The sequence below is a fragment of the Oculina patagonica genome, chromosome 2, assembly GCF_052425735.1.
Source record: "Oculina patagonica isolate OP01 chromosome 2, crgOcupat, whole genome shotgun sequence".
Lineage (NCBI taxonomy): Eukaryota > Metazoa > Cnidaria > Anthozoa > Scleractinia > Oculinidae > Oculina > Oculina patagonica.
In genome coordinates, this window is record NC_135759.1 from 28,993,768 (window position 1) to 29,015,486 (window position 21,719).

Here is a 21,719-nt window from a genome sequence, read left to right on the forward strand (position 1 = left end):
ATGTTCTGAGGGGCTCAATGTACAGCATTATACATACTGCCGGGGTGTCGACGGTGTCGACAATGTTGTAAGAAGTAGATTCCATTCGCTTTTTTCACGATCCCATAATACACCGTGTTTACCCCCCAAAAGTGTTTGCATAAGCATCGTTTTCGATTTCTCTTGGGACGATTGTACGTCATTGTAAATCCCAAGAGAAATTAAAAACAATGCTTTATGCAATTTTTTTTTTTTTTTTTTTTGGGGGGGGGGGGGGGGGTAAACAAGATGTATTATGGGAACGGTGGAAACAGCGATCCCTCTGCTAGATTAACAATCGCATTAACTTCCGTACCTTTTATGTAGCATCTTTGACGACCTAAGAGCAGCTTGAAATACAACAAAGGCTCTGATAAACTGAAGAACTGCAGATCCTCCAACGATGCCGGAATAAATGTACAGATTTCTAGGTTCCTTTCTTTCTTGTGGAAGCTCAGTCCAGTGAGAAAGCCAGACATTCGATATTGCATTGAATGCTACAATTTATAAAGAAAATTCAAGGGTGACTTGACGTTACTGAATAAAACGAGAGGAAAATACAAAAAGAATGCCATGCATTATGAATAAGTAAGGAAGAAATCTGGAGGTTGTTTCTTGTTGCCAAAGACTTCCACGGGTTCCTTTCTAAAAATGATAAAACTGAAAGGTTCTTTACTCGTAAACATGAGAACGGAAAGATAACGATATAACTGAAAAGAACCGGACGTAAAGGCACTCGGTAGTCACAAAAGCAGTTTGCTATTGATTAAAGCTGGCGTGCGTAAGTCAGCTTCTGAGCCTGGTTTACTGACAGTGTCAAACGTACCTTCTGGAAGAACTACAGCAAAAGCCAAAAGAACAAGGAAGGCTACAGAATTCCCGGCACGCAGGTATTTCCAGTAGGTCCTCCACGATACGCCCCCATACTGTCTATCTTCCTTCGTTCCCTTCGTTCCCTTCTCAGCTTCTTTAGTGTCTTGATTTTCAGAGGCTGCCACGTCTTCGCAATAATCGCTACCATCATCGGAAGTTTCCTCTCTGACGTTCTCGTTATCGTGGTCTTTTGCAGTTACCGATTCGGTGTAGGACGTTTCCTTTTCAATACAGCCATTGTTCATGACCATAATACGGTCAGTGGCTTGTAAGTAACGCAAGCGATGGGTCACCAGGACAACCAACTTCTCACCCAGTAAGCCGCGCAGACATCTCTCGACAATGTGCGCTCCAACCTTTGCATCGACAGCGCTTAGAGGATCGTCCAGAAGGTAGACGTCAGCATCACTGTAAATAGCTCTTGCAAGACCAACTCTTGCCCGTTGTCCACCACTCAGGGTTATTCCGCGTTCACCAACAAATGAAAGATCGCCCAGCGGAAACCTCTCGAAATCTTCTCTCAGAGCACAGGCCTCGACAATCTTGGAGAACTTTTCATTGTCATATTTTTCTCCGAACACGATGTTTTCTCTCACTGTTCCAGAAAACAGCCATGGTATTTGTGGAACGTAGGCAGTCTTCGGAGAACTAGAAATGCTTCCTTGACATGTTTCAAGTTCTCCAACTATAGCCCTCAAGAGAGACGATTTCCCGGAGCCAATCGAGCCGATTATTCCAACAAACTCCTTGTCTTGAAAAGTGACCGATACGTTATCTAGAAGAAAGGTTCCTCTATGGCCAATCGTGCTGGTAACTTTAGATAACGAGACATATGGACGGAGATCAGCAGAACTTCCTGAAGCTTTAGGTTGCCATGTTGTGGAAGTGACTGATTTGAGTTTTCGTTCGTTATCCTTGAAAAGGAAGTTCTCCAGTCGTTCCATCGTCGCAGCAAATTGTGTGGCGTAATAAACTCCTCGATAACAATAATCAGCAAATGATATCTCGACGGTGGCCATCAACAGAATAGTGGTGAAAACAATTTGTGGAGTGAGTGAATGTCCAATTGCCATGAGTGTCACTAAGGAAATAAATGATGGGAACACTGGACAGGTAGACACAATCGCCATCATACTGGCCAGTACAGCACTTCTGTACCAAACGACTTTCAATTCGTTCCTATAAATAAAACATACCGTAAAATTCCGGTTATAAGCCCTGGGCTTATACAACTTCGTAAGGGTTTTTGGGTGGGCTTATAAGCGGAGGGGCTTATATTCGGGTGGGCTTATAAGCGGAAGGAAAAAAAAGAGCCTCAGGAGTGTTGATCGAAATACGTTTTTAAGTTAAAACGCACAAAAAAGCATCATTTAGCCCTGTTCAGTATTGTCATCCGGTAGAGGGGGGGGGGGGGGGGGGCTTATAACTGGATGTATTTTTTTTTGTTTCCAGGTTGATGGGCCTATAACCGGGGGGCGTATAAGCGTGGGGGCTTATAACCGGAATTTTACGGTAATCCAAGGTCAGTGGTGGAGTTACTGGTTAGGAAAAGAGAATAGATTTCCCTTGCCATTGCGTATTTAAGCGTTTGGTGTGTCTACCAGATGAGGCGTCTTGAGTTTAAAAGTCAGAATACAGGAGATGAGTAGTAGTGTTCGTACTAAGGGACATGTTGCAGACAGACAGTTTTATTCCGCTGTCGCACTTAAGGGGCACTCAAATCTTATGCAAGTTATCCCTGTGACCCGACTCCTGAATTCAAACCAGATTTTAGTAATGAGATAAATCCTTATGACAATATTCTGTTTTGATGAAAACGATTGCGGGACTTGATGTAGCTGTAAATACAATCCATCGAAAAGCTCCTGATTTGAATTTCAACCCATTGACCAGTGAAAAGTACTTCGGGGGAGGTGAGTGTGTGTGTGTTTGTTGGGGAGGAGGTGGGTTTTTCCTATACAGTGGAACCCCGATATAACGATCTTCGATATAACGATATACCCGATATAACGATGAATATGTTATGTCCCGGCAATAGTGAAATGTATGGGACGGAACCCCGATATAACGATTCCTCGATATAACGATATAATTTTACTGCCCCCTTGGCATATCGTTATATCGGGGGGGGAGGGGGGGGTTCCACTGTATGTTGTTATATAGGTATGTGTCGTGGGATGGTTATGGTTTTTGAGGTTCTCAGTCCTTAACAGTCTTAACAATGGTATCATGCATTTTAGCCTCTTTTGGCATTGTGATCCCGATATGATCCTTAAATACAGTTTCTTTCAGTAGATTAGCCAAAATTACAGTGCATAAACGTCCAGCTAAACGAAAAAGATATGGTCTGTTAAAACGGAACTACCTGTTCAACTTTCCATGTTCACAAAATTCTAAGTTATCGTTCTACCCTTGAATAGGGTGTCGATTTTTAATAATAAAAATTTTTGGGCCTAAAATGGTATTCTAGAAAGGTATTTTATCCTTAGATAGTGTCAGGCTTTAAGATCCTTTGCGACCCAAACCTATCTTACATTTACGGGAATCCCCCCGCCCCTCGCCTTCTAGCCGCTTTATAAACATTATTAATTGAATAGCAATGCGTACCTCCTAACTTTGCCAATAGAAGCCAAAAAGTGTTTTTCCCAGCTGCTCATTTTGACCAATCGCACGGCATTGATGGTGTTTTCAATCTGCGTGAGACGTGCCGCCGTCAATTTCGAAGTTTCTTTCCTAAGTCTTTTAAGGGGCTTGTAGGTAACCCAGAGGTAGAAGGCAATCAGTAGTAGATATAGAATTCCCGTTAAAGCCGCGGCACCGACTAACCGCCAGAGGAGAATGGACAAAACAACCATTTCAACAGGTGCGATAAACACGTAGGGAAAACGTTTTACAAAAGTATGTATCGGCTTCAGATCCTTGGAACTCAAGCTCACCACCTTCCCAGTCCCAATCCTGTTTAGTGATTGCTGAGTCGCGTTCAAAATCTGTGAAGAGAAAGCCAAACTTAAGTTAAGACAGGCTCAGTAAAGGCTCCCACATGATTATGATGTTAAGAACAAAAAGAGACTTTAACGAAGAATTATATAAGTCTCGGGGTTTTCAGTTCTCGATGTTTTTGTTGTTGTTGCAATCTTCTTGCGTGAATTTCTGTAAAGCCATCCTATAAATAGGACGAAAAACCTATAGCGGACGGCTGGGCATGAATGTGATGGCAATTTTTGGTGTCGCAAAAAAAGAGCCTAGATGTTTTTACTTGAAAAATATGACAATGCCATTTTGCTTTCTTCAAGTTCTCATAAATGACCTTAAGATAATAAAGATAATAAGGAAAAGATAATAAGCTTCATGGAATCTTTGAGAGATTTTCAACATTTTGATTAAAAATACATAACATTCTTGAAATTGAATTTTACCTTTTGGTACACGATTCCACGAAGCGATGATCTCAATTTAGCTGCGATTACGTTTGCCACATATTCGCAATGGCTCTTAAAAAAGGGTTGTAGAAAAAGAGTGAAAGATATACCAGTCGCCAACACCAAGTTCCATGGAGTTACACCGTCACGAAAATTCGTCAGATTCCATAAAAGAAGACTCATCAAGACTGGTTGAACAAATCGACAAATTGAATCTCCCAGCATGGTACAAATGAACATTGCATAATCCAGAGGGCTAATCACTCGCAAAAGACAGCGCCAAAGCCTCTTCTTTTTATCTTTGTCTTCAGTTAGGGACTGGGCATTTTTAGTGCAGCTTGCAGCTTCAGTGTGAGGTCAGCAGTATCCTCCTGGCCAACAGCTGTCAATGGAACGTCATTTTCCAACAGTGGGCGGGAATATCCAAGTTTCATTGTCGGTGATAGCCATGAGAACGTCAAGTGGGACAAAAAGCCAGGCTTTTTTGTGATGTCTTCGTCTCTCTCTTTGCTTTGAGATAATGGGCTGTAAGAATGATTCTCCATGCTCTCTGAAGAGAGAATAGTTAAAAGAAATTAACTTGCCTGCCTGCAACAGGAATATAATAAACTAAATGTCTTTCCTATAATCCGAAAGGGACATTGTGATATGCATTGAGATATTAAACCGCTTCATCGTATGTTTGCAGATATTCAGCCTAATGCGAAAACAAATTGACCGAATAACGCTAAATCAGGGATGCGAATTAAAATGATTTAGCAGTTACACTCAGTTTTATTTATAAGGTCGAGGTTGAAAAAAGGCCAAAATTTAAGAACATCCTAAGAACGTGCCCAAGGCTGAAATCTGGTTCAGAACGAATTTTATTTTGCCTATTAGTTGTAAGTGACAACAATATGTATGAAATGAATACATCTTTATTCAAATCCTGACCAGTACTTAACCAACATTATCATCACTCATTGATGACGTGAACGTGTACATTTCGGTAGGGAATGAATTTACTGCAATACCACTACTTTGTTTTTAAAATTTAAAAACTAAGAACATTTTAAAAACATTTAAGGTTCAAATCTTTGTAAAAGTTAAGAGCATTCAGCCTTGGCTGAATAAGGCTAAATGCTCTTAATTCGAAAATGATGCTCGAAGACGTTCTTATATATATGTAAACTGAAAAGAGCTACTGATTCGGTCAACTTTAAAGCATCCTTAAAAGAACACAATTCACGAAGTACCACTCAAAGTTAACCTCGTTAGGGAAGTGGTCATAACAAGTGTTCTCGACGAGGACCCACCTTGGGGGGGTTATGCAAGATATATACCACCTGTCTGATTGGTCAAATGGACAAAATTTATTGGCTTAAAAATGTGAGTTTCATATTAGGTGTGCATGAAGCTTGCATTGCTGGAGAAATGGCACAAGGATGTTTGAACCTTTTTCTTAGTTTCTACTCCTGATAGATGAAGAGATCACAATCTTTTTGCAGAATGGTGGGTCCTGTCTGAGTACAATAGTTTTGACCATTTCCCTTAGAGGTGATAAAAAGTACTTGAGCGAATAAACCAAAAACATCGCCGCCGCCGGATATACACCCTCGAATGGAGACCTAATGACAATTGATGGTCGAAAATTGGCTCACATACTGGGCTCCAAAAATTGACGTCGAGTAATCACAAACTCTACAAAACATTGGCATCAAAATGCATTAGAGAAAATGAAACCTCAATCATCTTTTCAGTCCGCTGGATTAGTGTTAATCCTGAATCGGCTTTTTGTATAACACTCACACACAGCATCATAAACTGTTTACTCCATATGCGAAGTAGAGCTCTTTCCCGGTGTAACTTAGGATACTTCAATGATCTCTAGTTTGCTAATTAACGCTGAAAGCGGGAATGAAATTATGAAGAGAATTTAATATACATTGCACACATGTTATGGTTGGCAAGGAGGAACCTTCAGAACAAGAGTCAGTTTTATAATTATGCAATTTCCGCATGATTATATGGCATGCGTTCTCGAAACTTAAGAAAGTATGTAGAAGGTTTTTGATATACCGTAATGATCGATTTATCGTTTTGGTGGGTCATTTTATTTTGGAGGTTCAAGGGAGTGCGCTTATTGGAAACAGGGCACTTATGACAGACGAGGCGCATAAGCATATAAATGTGTAAAACGAAAGATTTTCTCTTGAAGGAATTGTACCTTCATATGGAAATAGCAGTCGAGACGCTCAGAAGAAGACAGGTTCTTTTCTAATGTAAAAAAATGATGTGAGCAGTTCAGAAGATCGGACACACGGTTGGTCTGCATGTACGTACTCTGATGGGGCTTTGATTAAAACAGAACAGGGGCTTTAATTTCTGGAATAAGTCTGCAGATTTACAATATTCAATTTACACCCTATGAGCTACTGCTGCAACCCAGTTTAGCGAGTTGGCTTAGTTAATATATCTGTGAGTGTGCCCACTAGTAAAATATTCAGTGTATAACCAAATTTATTATATTCGTTGTTGAATTGTTGAATTTAAATCAATGATTTTGATTTGTTTTATGCATGATGAACATTGTTTACTCAGGTAAACTAGTAAAATATTCAGTGAATAACCAAATTTGTTATATTCATTGTTGAATTTTAAATTTATGATTTGGATTTGTTTCAGGTTATGCATGATAAAATTATTGTTCACTGTGGTTTACTGCCTTGAAATGTCCCAACATGAAATCGTATTTGCAGTTTATTTCAACCCTGTGTCAAATTGAAATAAAGATTTGCAGTTTTCTTTCACCGATTACTGGAGATTTTTTTGAAATTTCGGCTAACTACACGACATGTTATAGTCGATGTTGTGAACAGGATCTAAGTGGCGTAAGTGACATTCAATCGTGGTTTATGCATTTACGCGTCATTAGTTTAAGCTGCATGTTGTAGTTGTTAGTCAGCCATGTCAGCGCGTCTTTGTGCCTCATTCAACACAAGCCTTTGTGTAAAAAAAAAAACAAACACCAAAAAAAATTGCGCGTAGGGCTCACGCAAATCTTGCAATGAAGTTAAAAAAATTTCGCTTCAGTTAAAAGTGTATATGTGTGCAGACGTGTTATTGTACATATTTTATACATATATAACACAATTCAACTTGTAGTGAAGGTAGTTTCACTTATAAGAGAATAGGTATAGGTCAGTAACCATATTCGGGGCTTTCTTTCCCTTTTTTGAACGTATGATATTTGGTAGAACTTGAAACTTTTGATAGAAATAAAAAAGAAAAAAAAAAACATGTCGTACTACAGTTCCGAATTTCGTACATAACGTACATTTAAGAGTTTAATATCTAGCACAGCAGGGAGTCAACATATAGCATCATAGCTGTAGATGTTGTTGTTGCAGATACATTACGATATTTCTTCAAAATCTGGTAACAAAGTGCATTTCAAAGAACTGAAAGCTCAAAGAAATGTCTTAGGATAGTGTGTTTGACTCATTAACAGGCGAGTTGGTCAAATTATTTTTTTGTTCCCGTACTCATAAGAATTTCATGCGTTCGTAGTTTTATTACTTTTTTTCGCGTGGATGATCATAAGTGTTTTATGAACAGATTTTTGCGACCAAATTGCTATTCTTTTTAATACTTTATGAATACATAATCTTGGGTTTCTTTTCTTCAGTATAGATAGTTAAAATACTCTTAGTTGTAAATGAAAGCTTTTTACCATAGAAGAGACTCTGTTTGAAGAGGCATTCAAACTGAGTGCCGCGAAATCATGGAATGGATGAATTAGTCAGCCATGTCAGCGCGTCTGCATGCTTCATTCAACACAAGTCTTTCTAAAATAAAATGCGCGTCGGACTCACGTAAATCCGACAATTTCCATAAAATGTGGCAATATTTAAGTTTATGTTTTTAGATTGCAGTTAAAACAACTTCACTTTATCTAAAAGTGTTTATATGCGCAGGCATGTTGTTGTACAGATTTAAAAATATTTTCAGCTTGTAGTTAATAAGGACGTTTTACTTATGATTACGAGCCATAACCTTTCTGCGTTAAGCTATGCGTCAATAACTTTATTCGGCTTTATTTACTTTTTTTGAGCGTGTGATAGAACTTAGATAGAAATTGTTTAAACGTTTGATAGCAATAAAAAAAAACAAAGATCTCGTAACTTTAGAATTTCGCACATAACATAAATTTAAGAGTTTTAATAATATCTAGCAAGTAGTAATGTACTACACTCTAAGGCAAAAAATTTTTTGCCTTAGAGATTTAGTACATAACTACTTCCCGTTGTTGGGATCAAATACGGAAAACAAAAATGGAAAACAAAAATGGAAACCAATCCTGAAAACAAACCCTGTAATCAAAACTGTATCAATCCTGAAAACAAACCCTGTAATCAAAACTGAATCCAAGCGTAGCCGTCTCATATGACATAAACTTTAGTTTATGTCATATAGAGACTGATGTTCAAATAAAATTTTTAAATTTTATTTGCTCAATTAGTATAAATAAATATGCTCTTATACCTTTTTCAAAATTTTGGATACAGTGCGTTTAAACAAGCCTTGAGATCATAACTGAAATATGAATCTGGAAAACCAAGCGAAGCAGATTTTAATGAGTCCGGCACCGCAGATCGTAAGATCGAGGAGGGGGATGGGACGAATGTTAAAAAATCACAAGGCCTTGGTGGGTAAAAAAGCTTCGTAAGAAGCTTTTCGGGCCTTGTTTTATGATGTTTTTGAAATTTATTTCAAAAATCACATTATTTAAAAAATGCTCTTATACTCTTTTTTATATTACTCTCTATCCTTTGTTATATCACGATATTGTAAATTGATAGTTTCATCAGGTCTATTTTTGAAACAAAAAATTATTTTATACAAATTTTGATCTTTGCTTATTTGATTTTTTAATTCATAATAGACACTCAGTAATCTGTTATATTCACCTAAAACCCATGATTGTGTTTTTAGTTCATCAGATAAACTGTTTCTGAAATTGCTTAATTCCTTATTGAATGTGATGAATTTCATTATTTTAAAGCAGCTTTCGGGAATGTTTTTTAATTCTAATGCTTTTTCATGTATTTCATTTAATGCCTCTATATTTATGTCACACATTTTACTATATATTATATATATGATTTTTATTTTTATACCATTTATGCATGCGTTTAAAACTTGATTAAAAATCAAATCGCTTGCTCTGCTCAAACCATTGGTCAAATTAATAACCATATGGGTATGTTTCTATAGGTATCTGATATGTATTTTATTGCGCGCTTATCGTAGCCAAAACTGTATACTTTTTCCTCATATTTGTTTACAATTTGTTTATTCTGTCTGGTAATTTTATTTTCATTTACTAATGTGAGTTCTTTGATTTCGTTTTTTACAATTTTAATCATATTTGTGTGATTTAGTATTTGCGAATTTTCGTGATTTAGTCTGAAACCTTTAATAACACATTTCTGTTTATTATTACCATATATGAAACTATAATTTTTTGGGCCACCGCTTACGAAGGTACCTTTTATAACATCACCGTCTAACTCATCTGTTAAATCGCCTAGCATATCGCCTGTTTCTATTGTCTTACCATTCTGGGATTCGATATACACAATACTATCTGTATCAAAATATAATACCTGTTTATCTAAATAGTCTAGTTTTTCATATAACATTAGTCGAGCTGAGCAAGTTGTAAAGCATGCAATGTATATATTCGTATTATAGCTGTTATCAACGAACTGATTTTTGTAAGTGTAGCTCATTTGAACCATTTCTTCATTTATGAAATTCATGTTTAAATTATCTATTGTGTCGTCGAGAAGTACTTGATAAAATTCATTTATGTCAGTTACGTATTTACATTGATTCATGTTATTTCGTTGCCCAAATTTTCCCCAAAGACTGTTTAAACACATCTTTGCAATGGCTCGTAAGCCTGAATTTTCATGTAATTTACCTAATTCAATGTCTAAATTCGTTTTGACTTTATTTCTGAATGTCATTTCTTCTTTGTCATTTTTAAAATTGTATTTTGTTGATTCAAGTTTTAGCTTCATGAATTTTTTTATATAACCTTTGAATAAATCATCGGATGAGTTCTCAAAATGCCAAACCTCATATATTTTTATAATTTTATAGCCTTTTTCAATGGCCTTATTGACCTCATCTGTTGTCCATGTACCAATAAATGCTCGTTCATTTTCACTATGTTGGCATCTTTCTTGTTGTTTTGATTTACCACATGATATACACAGAGGGAACATTAGCTTTTCAGCCTTTTCACATTTGATTCTCTGAGGTAGAACAGCATGGTATAATTCTCTTGGAGCTAAAATTTTACATTTTATGAATCCATACCATTTTGTATCGTATTTTTCTGGTGATATTATTTTTTTAGGATGACCAATGGGATATTTTTTATAGAACTGAACACTCGGATACAAAGAGCAAAAATCCACATATTTACCACATTCACCTTCTTTGAATTTATACAATAGCTTGGTAGCATTTGTCCGTCCACCATAGAAAGCATCTCTTGGGTTTAATTGGCCAACCACTTCTCTATTCCAATCATTTTTATAATATTTTTGAAAACTTTTGTCATTTTTCAACTTGCATTCCCACATCTCAATGAGGCTGTAACCAGCAGATGTTATTTTGTTATTTTTAGCTTGTGTTTTATTATATAAAGTACCCATATCACATTGGTTTTTATTGTTGATAACATCAGGCTTGTAACAATCTGGGCATCCATGCCAGAAGCAACCTTGGAATTCATAAACAGTATTTGTAGATTCACAAAAACCATCTACTTTTAATTTGTTATTGAGACAATTGATAACTTTTTCACCCCCTTCCAAGGCATGTTGAATTTTAATTTTATTTTTCTTACTTATGTAATCAAGCCATGCAATACTGACTGCACTATGGTTTTCTGTTTGAACAACATTATCAACCACAGCTATGGTTTTTTTTGGCATATAATTACCTCTATAAATAGCCATACAAACACCGGCTATTGTAATGTATTTTAGTGGATCGATATTTTCTTGATTCATGAAATCTTGCCTGAATTTTAACATACATCTTCTTAATATATCAACATCTGACCTACAGTATTCAATTATTTCTTTTTTGAAATCGAAAACATAATTTTCCTTTACACGTTCATCATACCATTGTAAAAATTTCTGTCTAGCATGGGTTTTCATTTGATTATACCCATAATGCTTTTTAGAAGGCATCTCTCCTATATAGTTTTGATTACAAATTTTGTTAAAATAATGTGGAAAATATCCTTTTTTCAACTCGTTTAAACCAAACGTTTTAGGAAACGATGATAATGGTTGCTGAATAAAATTTAAGCTGTCGATTATTTTGATTCTTAATTGTGGAATTTCTATCATCATAATTTTTGCACCATTGTAAATACAGTAAGGTTTAAAACCATTATCAATACACCATTTTAGTATAAAATGACTGTCATACCCTTTGCTATTATGAGCCAAAAGTGTATATCCTTTATATTTTTCATTGACGATTTTATTACAAAAACTATTAATATCATTGAAGATTAATTCATTACCATCGAAATCATGACAGATAGCTAAATTGACTTCGTGTATTCCAGTGTTTTGGGTACATTCGAAATCAAAAAATAAATATTTTTCATTATACGTTTTACATGAGTGGCAATAATCTTTTTTAGGAATGCTTTTATTTGATCTGCAAGGTTTTTTGCTATCTTTTATACAATTTCCTCCATTGCATTTGATTTTTTTCATGAAACATTTATGTTTGCTTTCACAATATTTATTGCAATTATTACACATTTTGAAACCACATTTATGTATTTTAATATAAGGTTTTAGTATTATTTGATTGCATTTTGAACATTTTGCTACACTGCTACATACTGATTCATCACCATCTTTTTTAGATCGATTTCTTGTATGGTTTTTGAAACAGCTGTCACCATGAAATACACGATTGCATTGCTTACATGTAATGTCTTTGCCGTCACATTTATCTCCATTTGGGAAATATTTGAAGCAAGAAAGGCATTTTTGGGGGCATTTGTGTTTATCACGTCTTGTATAAGCTTTTTTGCAAGTATGACAGTAATATGCTACATTTAGAAAAGCTGTCATTGATTTTATGACATCAAAATGATTCCGTGTTTTGTATAAATAAATTTTATCAATTCTACCATTATTAGCTGTATATATGATTTCATTAAACTGCTCAGAATCGATGATGTTAATTTCAATATCTAAATACGATGCAAAGGTATTTACATCTTCTAAAGTATTGCCATAATCGTTAATTTCAACATTAGCATTATTATGAAGTTCTTTGGCTTTAACTTCCTGTAGCCGTCGTGATTTATTGAATCCATCTTTCAACTGAGTTGTGGTGTAATTCTCCGGATGCAGATTAGCAAAACCCGTTACAACGGACCTTGCTAGGCATATTGTATCAGTATTTTTTATGGTAATAATACATTGCTTTCTACTCACTGTTTGTTTTGATAGATATAAACGTCCTTTTCCTGCAGGTATTTTAACAGATTGAATAATTATTATGCAATTTTCTAAATTTATTTCTTTATACTCCAACGTATTGATTACATCTGAAAGTTGATTTAACTTGATATCTGATACATTTATCATTTTTGTTGAGATAGGGTGATCTAATTCATCATTTAAAATTACCAATCTGAATCTGTCATTTCCTTTTAACTGTCTTTTCTTTATTGTCATTTCAACCATTTTTTCAAATACACTGAAAACATCATTTTTATTGTTTATGAAATTTTTTCGTACATTTATTTTGAATTCATTGGTATAAGCATTGAATTTTTTATTCGCTGTATTTCCGATTTCAGTTATTTTGAATAGAGGTTGGTCATTGGATGTTGAATCAAAAATACTGTCATCGAAATTAAATTCATTAAGTGTCCTGTTTAAGGTCTTATCGGTCTTATATTTTTGAATTTTATTGATTACTTTTTTCCTTGTTGAGTTTTTTACAAGATCTATCCATGTATAGCCTAGGGCCTTTGCATCCCTCAGGTAACTTTTTGATAGTTGTTTAAGAGTATTATGGGTTTTTGTTATTGGTTTAGGAGTATTTGAATGAGATTGGTATGTCTTCTTTTTTGGTATTTTACGCGAGGGGGTGGGGCTTTGATTCGGCTTCTGGGGCTCGTGTGCTTTCGGCTCGACCTTTTTGTGCTCGTGTGCTTTTGGTTCGGCTTTTAGTGATAAAATGAGTTTTATAAGGTCGGTTTTAGATAGATTGTTGAGATCAGATTCGTCCATATTAATATTGGTTGAGATATTTTTTTGTGTCATTTTTTGTGTACTATATAGAATCACCAAACCTTTAAGTCCTTTATATAGTAAAAATTATTTTTGAGATTTTTGGTGCGTTTAAAGATAACCAGAAATAATATATTTTTGGTCACCAAAGGCAACAGAAAACAGCAATTTATATATGCTGTGCTATACAATATATAATTATATAATTTTTCTTTATATGTTATTCATCAGGTATAATATTAAACCGATCATCTTCTTGAATGCCTTTAATGACAGCATTTTTAATGTGTTTTTTAGTTCTCATATGACTCCATTTTCCTGCAAGGCAAGTGTGATATTCACAAATATCACAATACCAAGGCTTATTAAGCATGTATTTCGTTTTTGATCTAGTAATAGCTTCTAATCGGTCTTTTTCGGTTGTATAAATTTTGTTCCTTCCCATTTATTATATACTATATATACAATTCTTTATATGTTTTTTATAGTGCGTTTGAGTGATAGATATAAACATATAATTATTTTCTTTATTAATATATATAGAATGAGTGATATAACATTAAATATCAAACACCTGCTAGAAGCTGATGAAAGCTCGAATGATATAGCCTTCATAAATAAAATGTGTTGTATTCAGAGCATCCTTGAAGCAAATATTTGTATTATTAAAATGCTATCTTCAGACCTGAATAGCAGATCTGAAATATCAAATGAAGACAAAAATCATGTACGTTTAAAGTGTATACCTGAAGACCAGAAAAGACGACGTGGAAGACCTCGTAAAGATCAACATTAAATAAATAATTATTCAGTTTACGGTTTTAGCCATAAGTTATAAATGATTAATGACTAAACCATTGACCGAAAAAACCTGCTGACGCGTCAGCAGGTATTTTAATCTGGTGTGATTTCTATTGACCAATCATATTTCAACAAATTTTACTCAAAAAGTTTACACAAAAGTTTACACAAAAGTTTACACAAAAGTTTACTCAAAAGTTTACTCAAAAAGTTTATTCTGAAATTTACTGCCAAACACAGCTGTGCCGTGAAGTTATGTGTGTTATATATATAATGGTTTGTAATTCTGAAATCCACGATGAATTAAAAAATTTAAAAGAACCTATATGCCCTTTCTGTGATCAACTATTGATAAAAGGTATCAAGGATGCTGAGCAATGCTGTAGTAAGCAGGATATAGAAAATATAAATGGTATGGATGTCTGTCTAAATTGCGGTTTGGTTCATAGTTATGATTATGTCATTGAGTACATTGATTTTTATGAAAATATGCATAGAATACGGCGAGAATCGGTATATCATCGGAAATACCACATTGAGAATGTTTTAAACGATTTATGTATTAAAAATGGAGTTCAATTGTCTCATAATCAGCGCGATAAGATTTACAAAGTGTTTCATGAGATCGATACTATTCTTCCATCTATAAATAAAAGAAGAAAGAGGATGATCTCAACGAAATATATTATAAGACAGCTGTTTAAAATGCTCGGTATACCCTGCGATTTTATACAGATTTCTGAATCAAAAAAAACACTAGCGTTTAATGATCGGTATTGGGGTGAGATTTTATTGTTGAAATTTGATGAGATTATGAAGATTATTCTGAAGTGAATTTTTTATAATATTTTTTAACATATTCATCTACAGTGGGGCATTGATCAATTACTATATCGTCAAGCACTTTTAGATCAGTCAGAAAAGCATTTTCGTCTGATGGTAAGCCTCTCAAGAAGCATTTTATCTGTATACAAACTTTCTCATAACTTGTGTATGCAAATTTGCATTTATTCACTTTGTCAGATATGTTACTCTTTGTTATATAACCATGAATCAAAACACCCGATCCTGTTAAACAACCTATAACAATAGGATTAAGAGTGATACTACCAACAACAGTACCTATGACAGTCAAGCCAATGGAGGACATCTGCAGAGACAGATAAACACGTTTCAATTTCTTATACTTCCATTTATAACATGTCTGTAATCGGTGGTAATTATTATACAGGTCCTTCAATTCCTTCACTCTATCTTCTGATAATTTGTTGGATATGTGATTAAAATTCATCATATATCTTCTTATATGTTATATGATTATACAATGTTTCGTTCATTCGATTTTCTATTTTTTATTCTGTTATATAATTTCCTGATATTTTGGATCAATCGTTCAATACTTTTTAGTATCTCATGTATTAAATCTACAGCTTTCATATATATATATATTGTTTATACAATTAAGCAATTTATTCAAAGAAAATTCCTTTCGCTTTGTCTATAAACTGGAATTTGTGATACTCTTTACTATTTACTGATATTGCTGTTTTACTAAAAGCGATTCTTTGTACATAGTAATCTGAACTGATTTTAATGCTAGATGCATTGATCTTATACCCCGAGAAAATTTTATCAATACTAATACCATTATTGCAAACAGCGATTCTAAATTGATTACCTATTTTAGTATACCAGAGATTCAAATAAACACCTATATAAACATCTCTAATTTGCTCTGTATATGATACATCTAGATCATAATCGAGTGATAGCTTATTAGGCTCCAATTTAACCCACGGAAAACTAAAGCTACCACCATCGTCAAATTTAATTTTAATTCTTTTATTATCACCGGCTTTATAGTCATATTTAAATGCCATATATATAGTCCAGTCATCGGATTCAGTGATATTTTCATTTAAATTAATTTCGAAACCACTCATAAAGCCGTTTTTTGGATCAAAATCTTCTAACAATTTTGTGGGATAAAAGACAAGACCATTATTTAATCCAGACACTACAGCACCGTTGCTATCTGACATGATGAATTTAGAGGGATCCGTTAGATCGAAATAGTACTCAAATATTTCATGGTAATAACTGATGTTTCTTTTTTTATCCATTTTTAATTCAAGATCTGACTTCAAATTGTCCCGAAAATTTTTTAACTGTTTATAATTAACAGCTTGATCATTAGTAGTACCTTCTTTAATACCATAAATAGCCTTTGTTTTCATATCAATTGATGCATTGAAAGCTATTCTATCATTTTCAACATAATATAGCTGATCGTATATCCTAGGATCAACGTTACTCTGATAACCTTTTATTCCATAAATTATGATATATGTTTGTAATTTTGGGACATATGCGTTCCCTGATTTCATCTTTAAAACGATATCAACATAGAGATAGTTATTAGGATGTTGTTGATATTTATTAATTTGTGCTATTGTTCGACTATATCCATCATAAACTCGCGTAGTTAATTTGTCGATGTTGTCGATCGATGATACAATATCGATATCTAGACTATCATCATCTATTTCAGCTGGAAAAAATAGCTCAGAAAACCATTGTATATCGATTGATTGGTAAACTATATACATTGATACCTAATCTGCTTGAGTAGTAGCCTTTATTGCTATCAAGTACCAGCTTACTATCTACTACTTTCTTATTGATCTGATGGTATGAATTTGGATGATCGATTAAACTGCCTAACTTTATATCATTTTCTTCGCTTAATTGATTGATACTATCGGTCATTATATTGGCAAACGTGTTTTCTTGGTCAACGGAAGTTATATGGCTGCTATCAACATGATCAAGCATATATTTTTTGTTTACAGCGTCTGTATCATTTGTTGGTTTTTTTAGATTGGTTATATTATACCCACCCATATGGAGATTTGCCTGCATCATGTTACTACCGTGAATATTGAGCCTATTTTGTATGCTCTGAGCTAAGCCATTACCAACGGATTTAGTTAGAAAAGTACTGTCTACATATACCTTCGAAGCCTTACTCTGAATACTGTTAGATAAAATAGCTCCGGTATTTTTGGTTAAATATGTATTATCAGCGTATGATTTGTCTGCTTTAAGCGCGTCTCTTGAGTCAATATATTCTTTATTCATTACGTTAGACATATTACTATATCCTGAATCGAATTTCGGTACGTTTATTATGCTGTTAAACGTTTGTTCGTTATTGGTACTAAGATCGGCTTTATCAGTGAGTTTGTTGTTGAGTTCTGTTTTGACTTTATTGTCTTCTAATTTTACATATTCAACATTCGGTATTGATAAGTCGTTATACAACCCAGGATAGTAAGCTTCAGTGTTCTGAAGTGAAAGTCCAACACAATCAAAATGGGTTTCATCACTGTTTTTTTTCATTAAAAATTGGTTGACATATCTCTTGTTAACAGCACTACTCAAGTCTTTTGCATATGTATCAAGATCAGCATCAAATGCTACGTCATCTTGAGTCTTTAACCCAAATATTTTCTTTTTATCCATGTCATAATCGCCATCGTCCGTCAGTTTGAACCCAACCCCAGCTGGTCCTTCTTTTCCAACACTACCAGTTATTGCATTCGCAGTATGATTGCCGTCAAAAAATCCCATATGTAATTATGTTATATATTTTCAAAATAGTTCTTGATGAATTTTTCATTGTGATTGGTGTTTGTCATTGATAATGGTTTCAAGATGTCAAAATATCCTTTTTTGAATACAAGTGCTTGGTGTAAAAAATAAAGACAATAATAACCACATAAAACAGACTTGAGGTCTTGATATTGAGAATTATTAAAAAGAATATTGGTGATACCATCTCTCTTTGCTCTCATTTCAAATTCTTGGGGGTAATGCATTCCGAAACTGTCGAAATACCATAATGTTTTGTCATTTTTACCTTTTACACAACAAGTCCAATGAGTTCCAGCATTATTCAAATCATCTAAATTGATAACACATGGACTATGTTTTTTAGGCATATGTTGGTTTCTGCTATATATGCCGGTAATATCAATTTTTAAATAATCACACCAATTAATCAAATCTCTATCGCTCAAAGCTTTATTAATGAATTTTGGTTTATTTACAATCTCAATCCAATTATTGGAATGGTTGTTTGTGTTACTTTTTTCTTCATGGTTCTTTTTTTTATTCCTGAACCTTTCTGATCCCCAGCCAAGTACCAATGAAAGGGGGGCTTTTGTACTGGGCATAATCGTGGATATTAAATGGTCTGTTACGCAATCCTTGTCCTTGGCTTTTTATTGAAGGTGGATACGGTCTATTTTGAAGACCCATACCCGATTGTATCATTGGTTTAATATGAGAAATTTGTGTTTTTGAAATTTTTATATCAACACCTTTATTGAGGGTTTTCGATTTTTTGATCTTATTGATCTGTGTTTTTGTCAGAAACATTTTGTCGCTTCCAGACAACTCATTAGACGACAATCTCAGTGTTATTGGAGATTTGTTCATGATGGCTTTTGTGAGCTTCAATTTCTGGTTTCTGCTGAGTGATACAGTGTATGGTTTGTATTCAGTCATATATATTAACGTTACATAAAATACATTTGATTAACGAATCAAGCTTTGAGGAGAACTTTACCATTGACGATATCAACACTAAGCTCTTCTTCATGGAGAATCAAAGCATAGAGGCTGTAATTTGCATTTGGATTCCCAGATAGTTTATAACTGAACTGGATTTTGGTCGATCCACTTTTAATTTCTTCCTCTTGGTTTCTAAGATCAAAATAGATGAGCCCATATAACTCTTTAAATGATTTCAGGGTGATTGTTGGAGAAGTGTAATAAGCATTGAAATCTTTTTGATATTCCATCAATGCCCTATATGCTTGAACGATCTCTGTATCAGGTTTTAATTCTTCATTTGGATAAAAAACGCCGTTACTCAACTCAAGCCTTGCATTTGAAAATGTTCGGTTATTCGCGATGTTATATGTATTAAATAGAAACGGATTCTGTGTTTGATCATTCATTTTTGTATCATTAAGAGCCCATATAAAAACATGCCTCGGTTTTCGAATTGAAGAAGTAATCCTGAATGTACCTTGACGTGCTGCTGTTGATGGAGAAATTTCAATTCTCTCTTTGAGATATGACCATGTATGTGGCTTTAGATATGTTTGAAGAAAAATTTGCTCACCCTCAGCATTAAATATCATTTTCGGTACCCATAAAACAAGCCTAGTGACAATAAACCTTCCTGGGTCACCCCCAGCACGAAATATTACATTGTTATCAGTTTCAAGATTGACATCAATGGTTACTTTACCATTGGGTGCTATTTCTGTCTCAAAAGAGTTGAAGAAACCATATCTGTTCAATGGTAGTATGATGTTATTTTCAGCAGCTTGCGTGAGTAATGCTTTTCTTTTTGCAAAACCCTCATTATATGTTTCCATTATCTCCATTAATGAAATTTCTTACTTCATAAGCATTTCCAGCGTTGTTTGCACCGTGTTGTACTACTCTCGTTGTGTATTTTTGAATCACAGCTCCGACGGCTGTATCAGGGTAATTAAACATGCTTGGTCCGACTGTTTCAGTGTAACTTGATGATAATTCAGTCAGATTTTTCACATTGATAGCATGATTAACCCCTGGTGCATCGAGAGCATTAACTCCGCTGAATTCAACCTTCAACTGATTGATAAGTGAATAACCGGAATTGACGGTTGCAACCCGATCAGCTACAGCATAACCAGTGTTATCCATCTTTGTGATTTTAAAATCGACAGAAAGGTATGAATTATACAAGTCAAAAGGGTGAGTTTCACTACTACTGTCAATAACGAAACTGTATCCACTCTTTTTTTGAGACTGGTTGTTTGCAGGTAATGTTATTGGATTTTGTAATTCAAATGAGACATATTCGTATCGTTTGCAATATTTCGAACTTCTGAAAGACATTATATAATAATGGTTTACATTATTTTACATGTTGGTTAATTTGTCGAATTCCAGACTGAGGATATCATTCCTCAATTGTTCTTCCGTATTTTTCGTTCTTTCTGGTTGGAATTTTTTGTTTTCAGGATGTGATTGTAATAAGCTGACGATCATGTCTCCTTTATTTTCTGATTCAGTGTATTTTTTCAGTTTTTCTGTTTCTTTCTTGGTTGCTTTATTCAGTCTATTTTTGATGATGTTGCCAGTTTTATGTGCAACATGTTGTACTCCTTTTTTACCGGCTTTTTTTGCCAAATCTTTGGTGGTTTTACTTGTCAATGATTTTTTTGCAGTGGAAATCAAACTGTTCATAATACCACCTCCTTTTTGGCGATCATCAACTGGGTCACCGGTTTCAATGTCGATGTAGTATGACATACCGGTATTCATATCTCTCACTTTTCTGATTCTGCTCATATACGAATACGATATATAATATCACACTTCTTTCAACAGCAAAGTCAAGTTAATTGGTATATTATTGAGATGGATAGGGTTGTTCAATCCATCAGTGATATATATCCTCAATTCTTTGATGATGTTGGTATTGATTTTGTTGAAAAGGGGTCGAGGTATTGTTTCTTTTATTTCAAATGGATAAGATATCTGCAAATTGGCAACACTAAAACGATAAAGTACATCACCTTGCGTCCCAGAAACAAGTGAGTCGCTCAGAAGATTGCAATGAATGAAAATGTTATCAACATTTCTTGTTATGTTTGGAGCATTGGATCCGTATTTTGTTGATGTGATGATTTCTTTATTGAAACCAATCAGTTTTGAGAAATCACCTTCTCTGAGATCCAATTGATATTTTTCTTCCAATTCAATATACACCTTCAATAATGATGATGAAAATTCAAGTGAGATACCTTTCCCCTTATCGTTTAAATCACCATTCACTTCGAGTATTTGTGAAATATACTCATTGATGTCTGAATAAGAATAATTACCATCACGGAAAACAATTTCAACCCAATTCGCTCCAGAATCCTTGCTGTATTTTATTTTGTTATTTCCATACTTTGAAGACACATTGAACCAGCTATAAGTCATTTCAGCACTGTAAAGAGCCAAATAATATGTTTTATTCCTGTCTAGGACTATTTCAGGCACATGATTGATGGTGAAATCATGAGACATTGAATCTCTTATTCCATCATTGCTATCCAAAAACATCGGGATTTCCATTATATCATTAGATTACATTAATTGAGTCCTGACAAATTTATCGTATTGTGTTTTAGCTATCACACCTTGTTTGAGTAAATAA

At 34.3% G+C, this 21,719-nt stretch overlaps 1 protein-coding gene across 1 annotated transcript in view; it reads right to left on the minus strand.

Moving 5' to 3' along the window:
* LOC144643973 (ATP-binding cassette sub-family C member 4-like) overlaps positions 1-21,719 on the minus strand; it is a 30,689-nt gene that overhangs the window by 3,973 nt on the left and 4,997 nt on the right. The window contains exons 2-5 of the mRNA XM_078503372.1: positions 4,308-4,860; positions 3,499-3,878; positions 845-2,070; positions 335-515 (exon numbers count right to left, since the gene is read on the minus strand). Of these exons, the coding sequence (XP_078359498.1) occupies positions 335-515; positions 845-2,070; positions 3,499-3,878; positions 4,308-4,550 (2,030 nt within the window). The 5' untranslated portion in view covers positions 4,551-4,860. The remainder of the gene's footprint in view (positions 1-334; positions 516-844; positions 2,071-3,498; positions 3,879-4,307; positions 4,861-21,719) is intronic.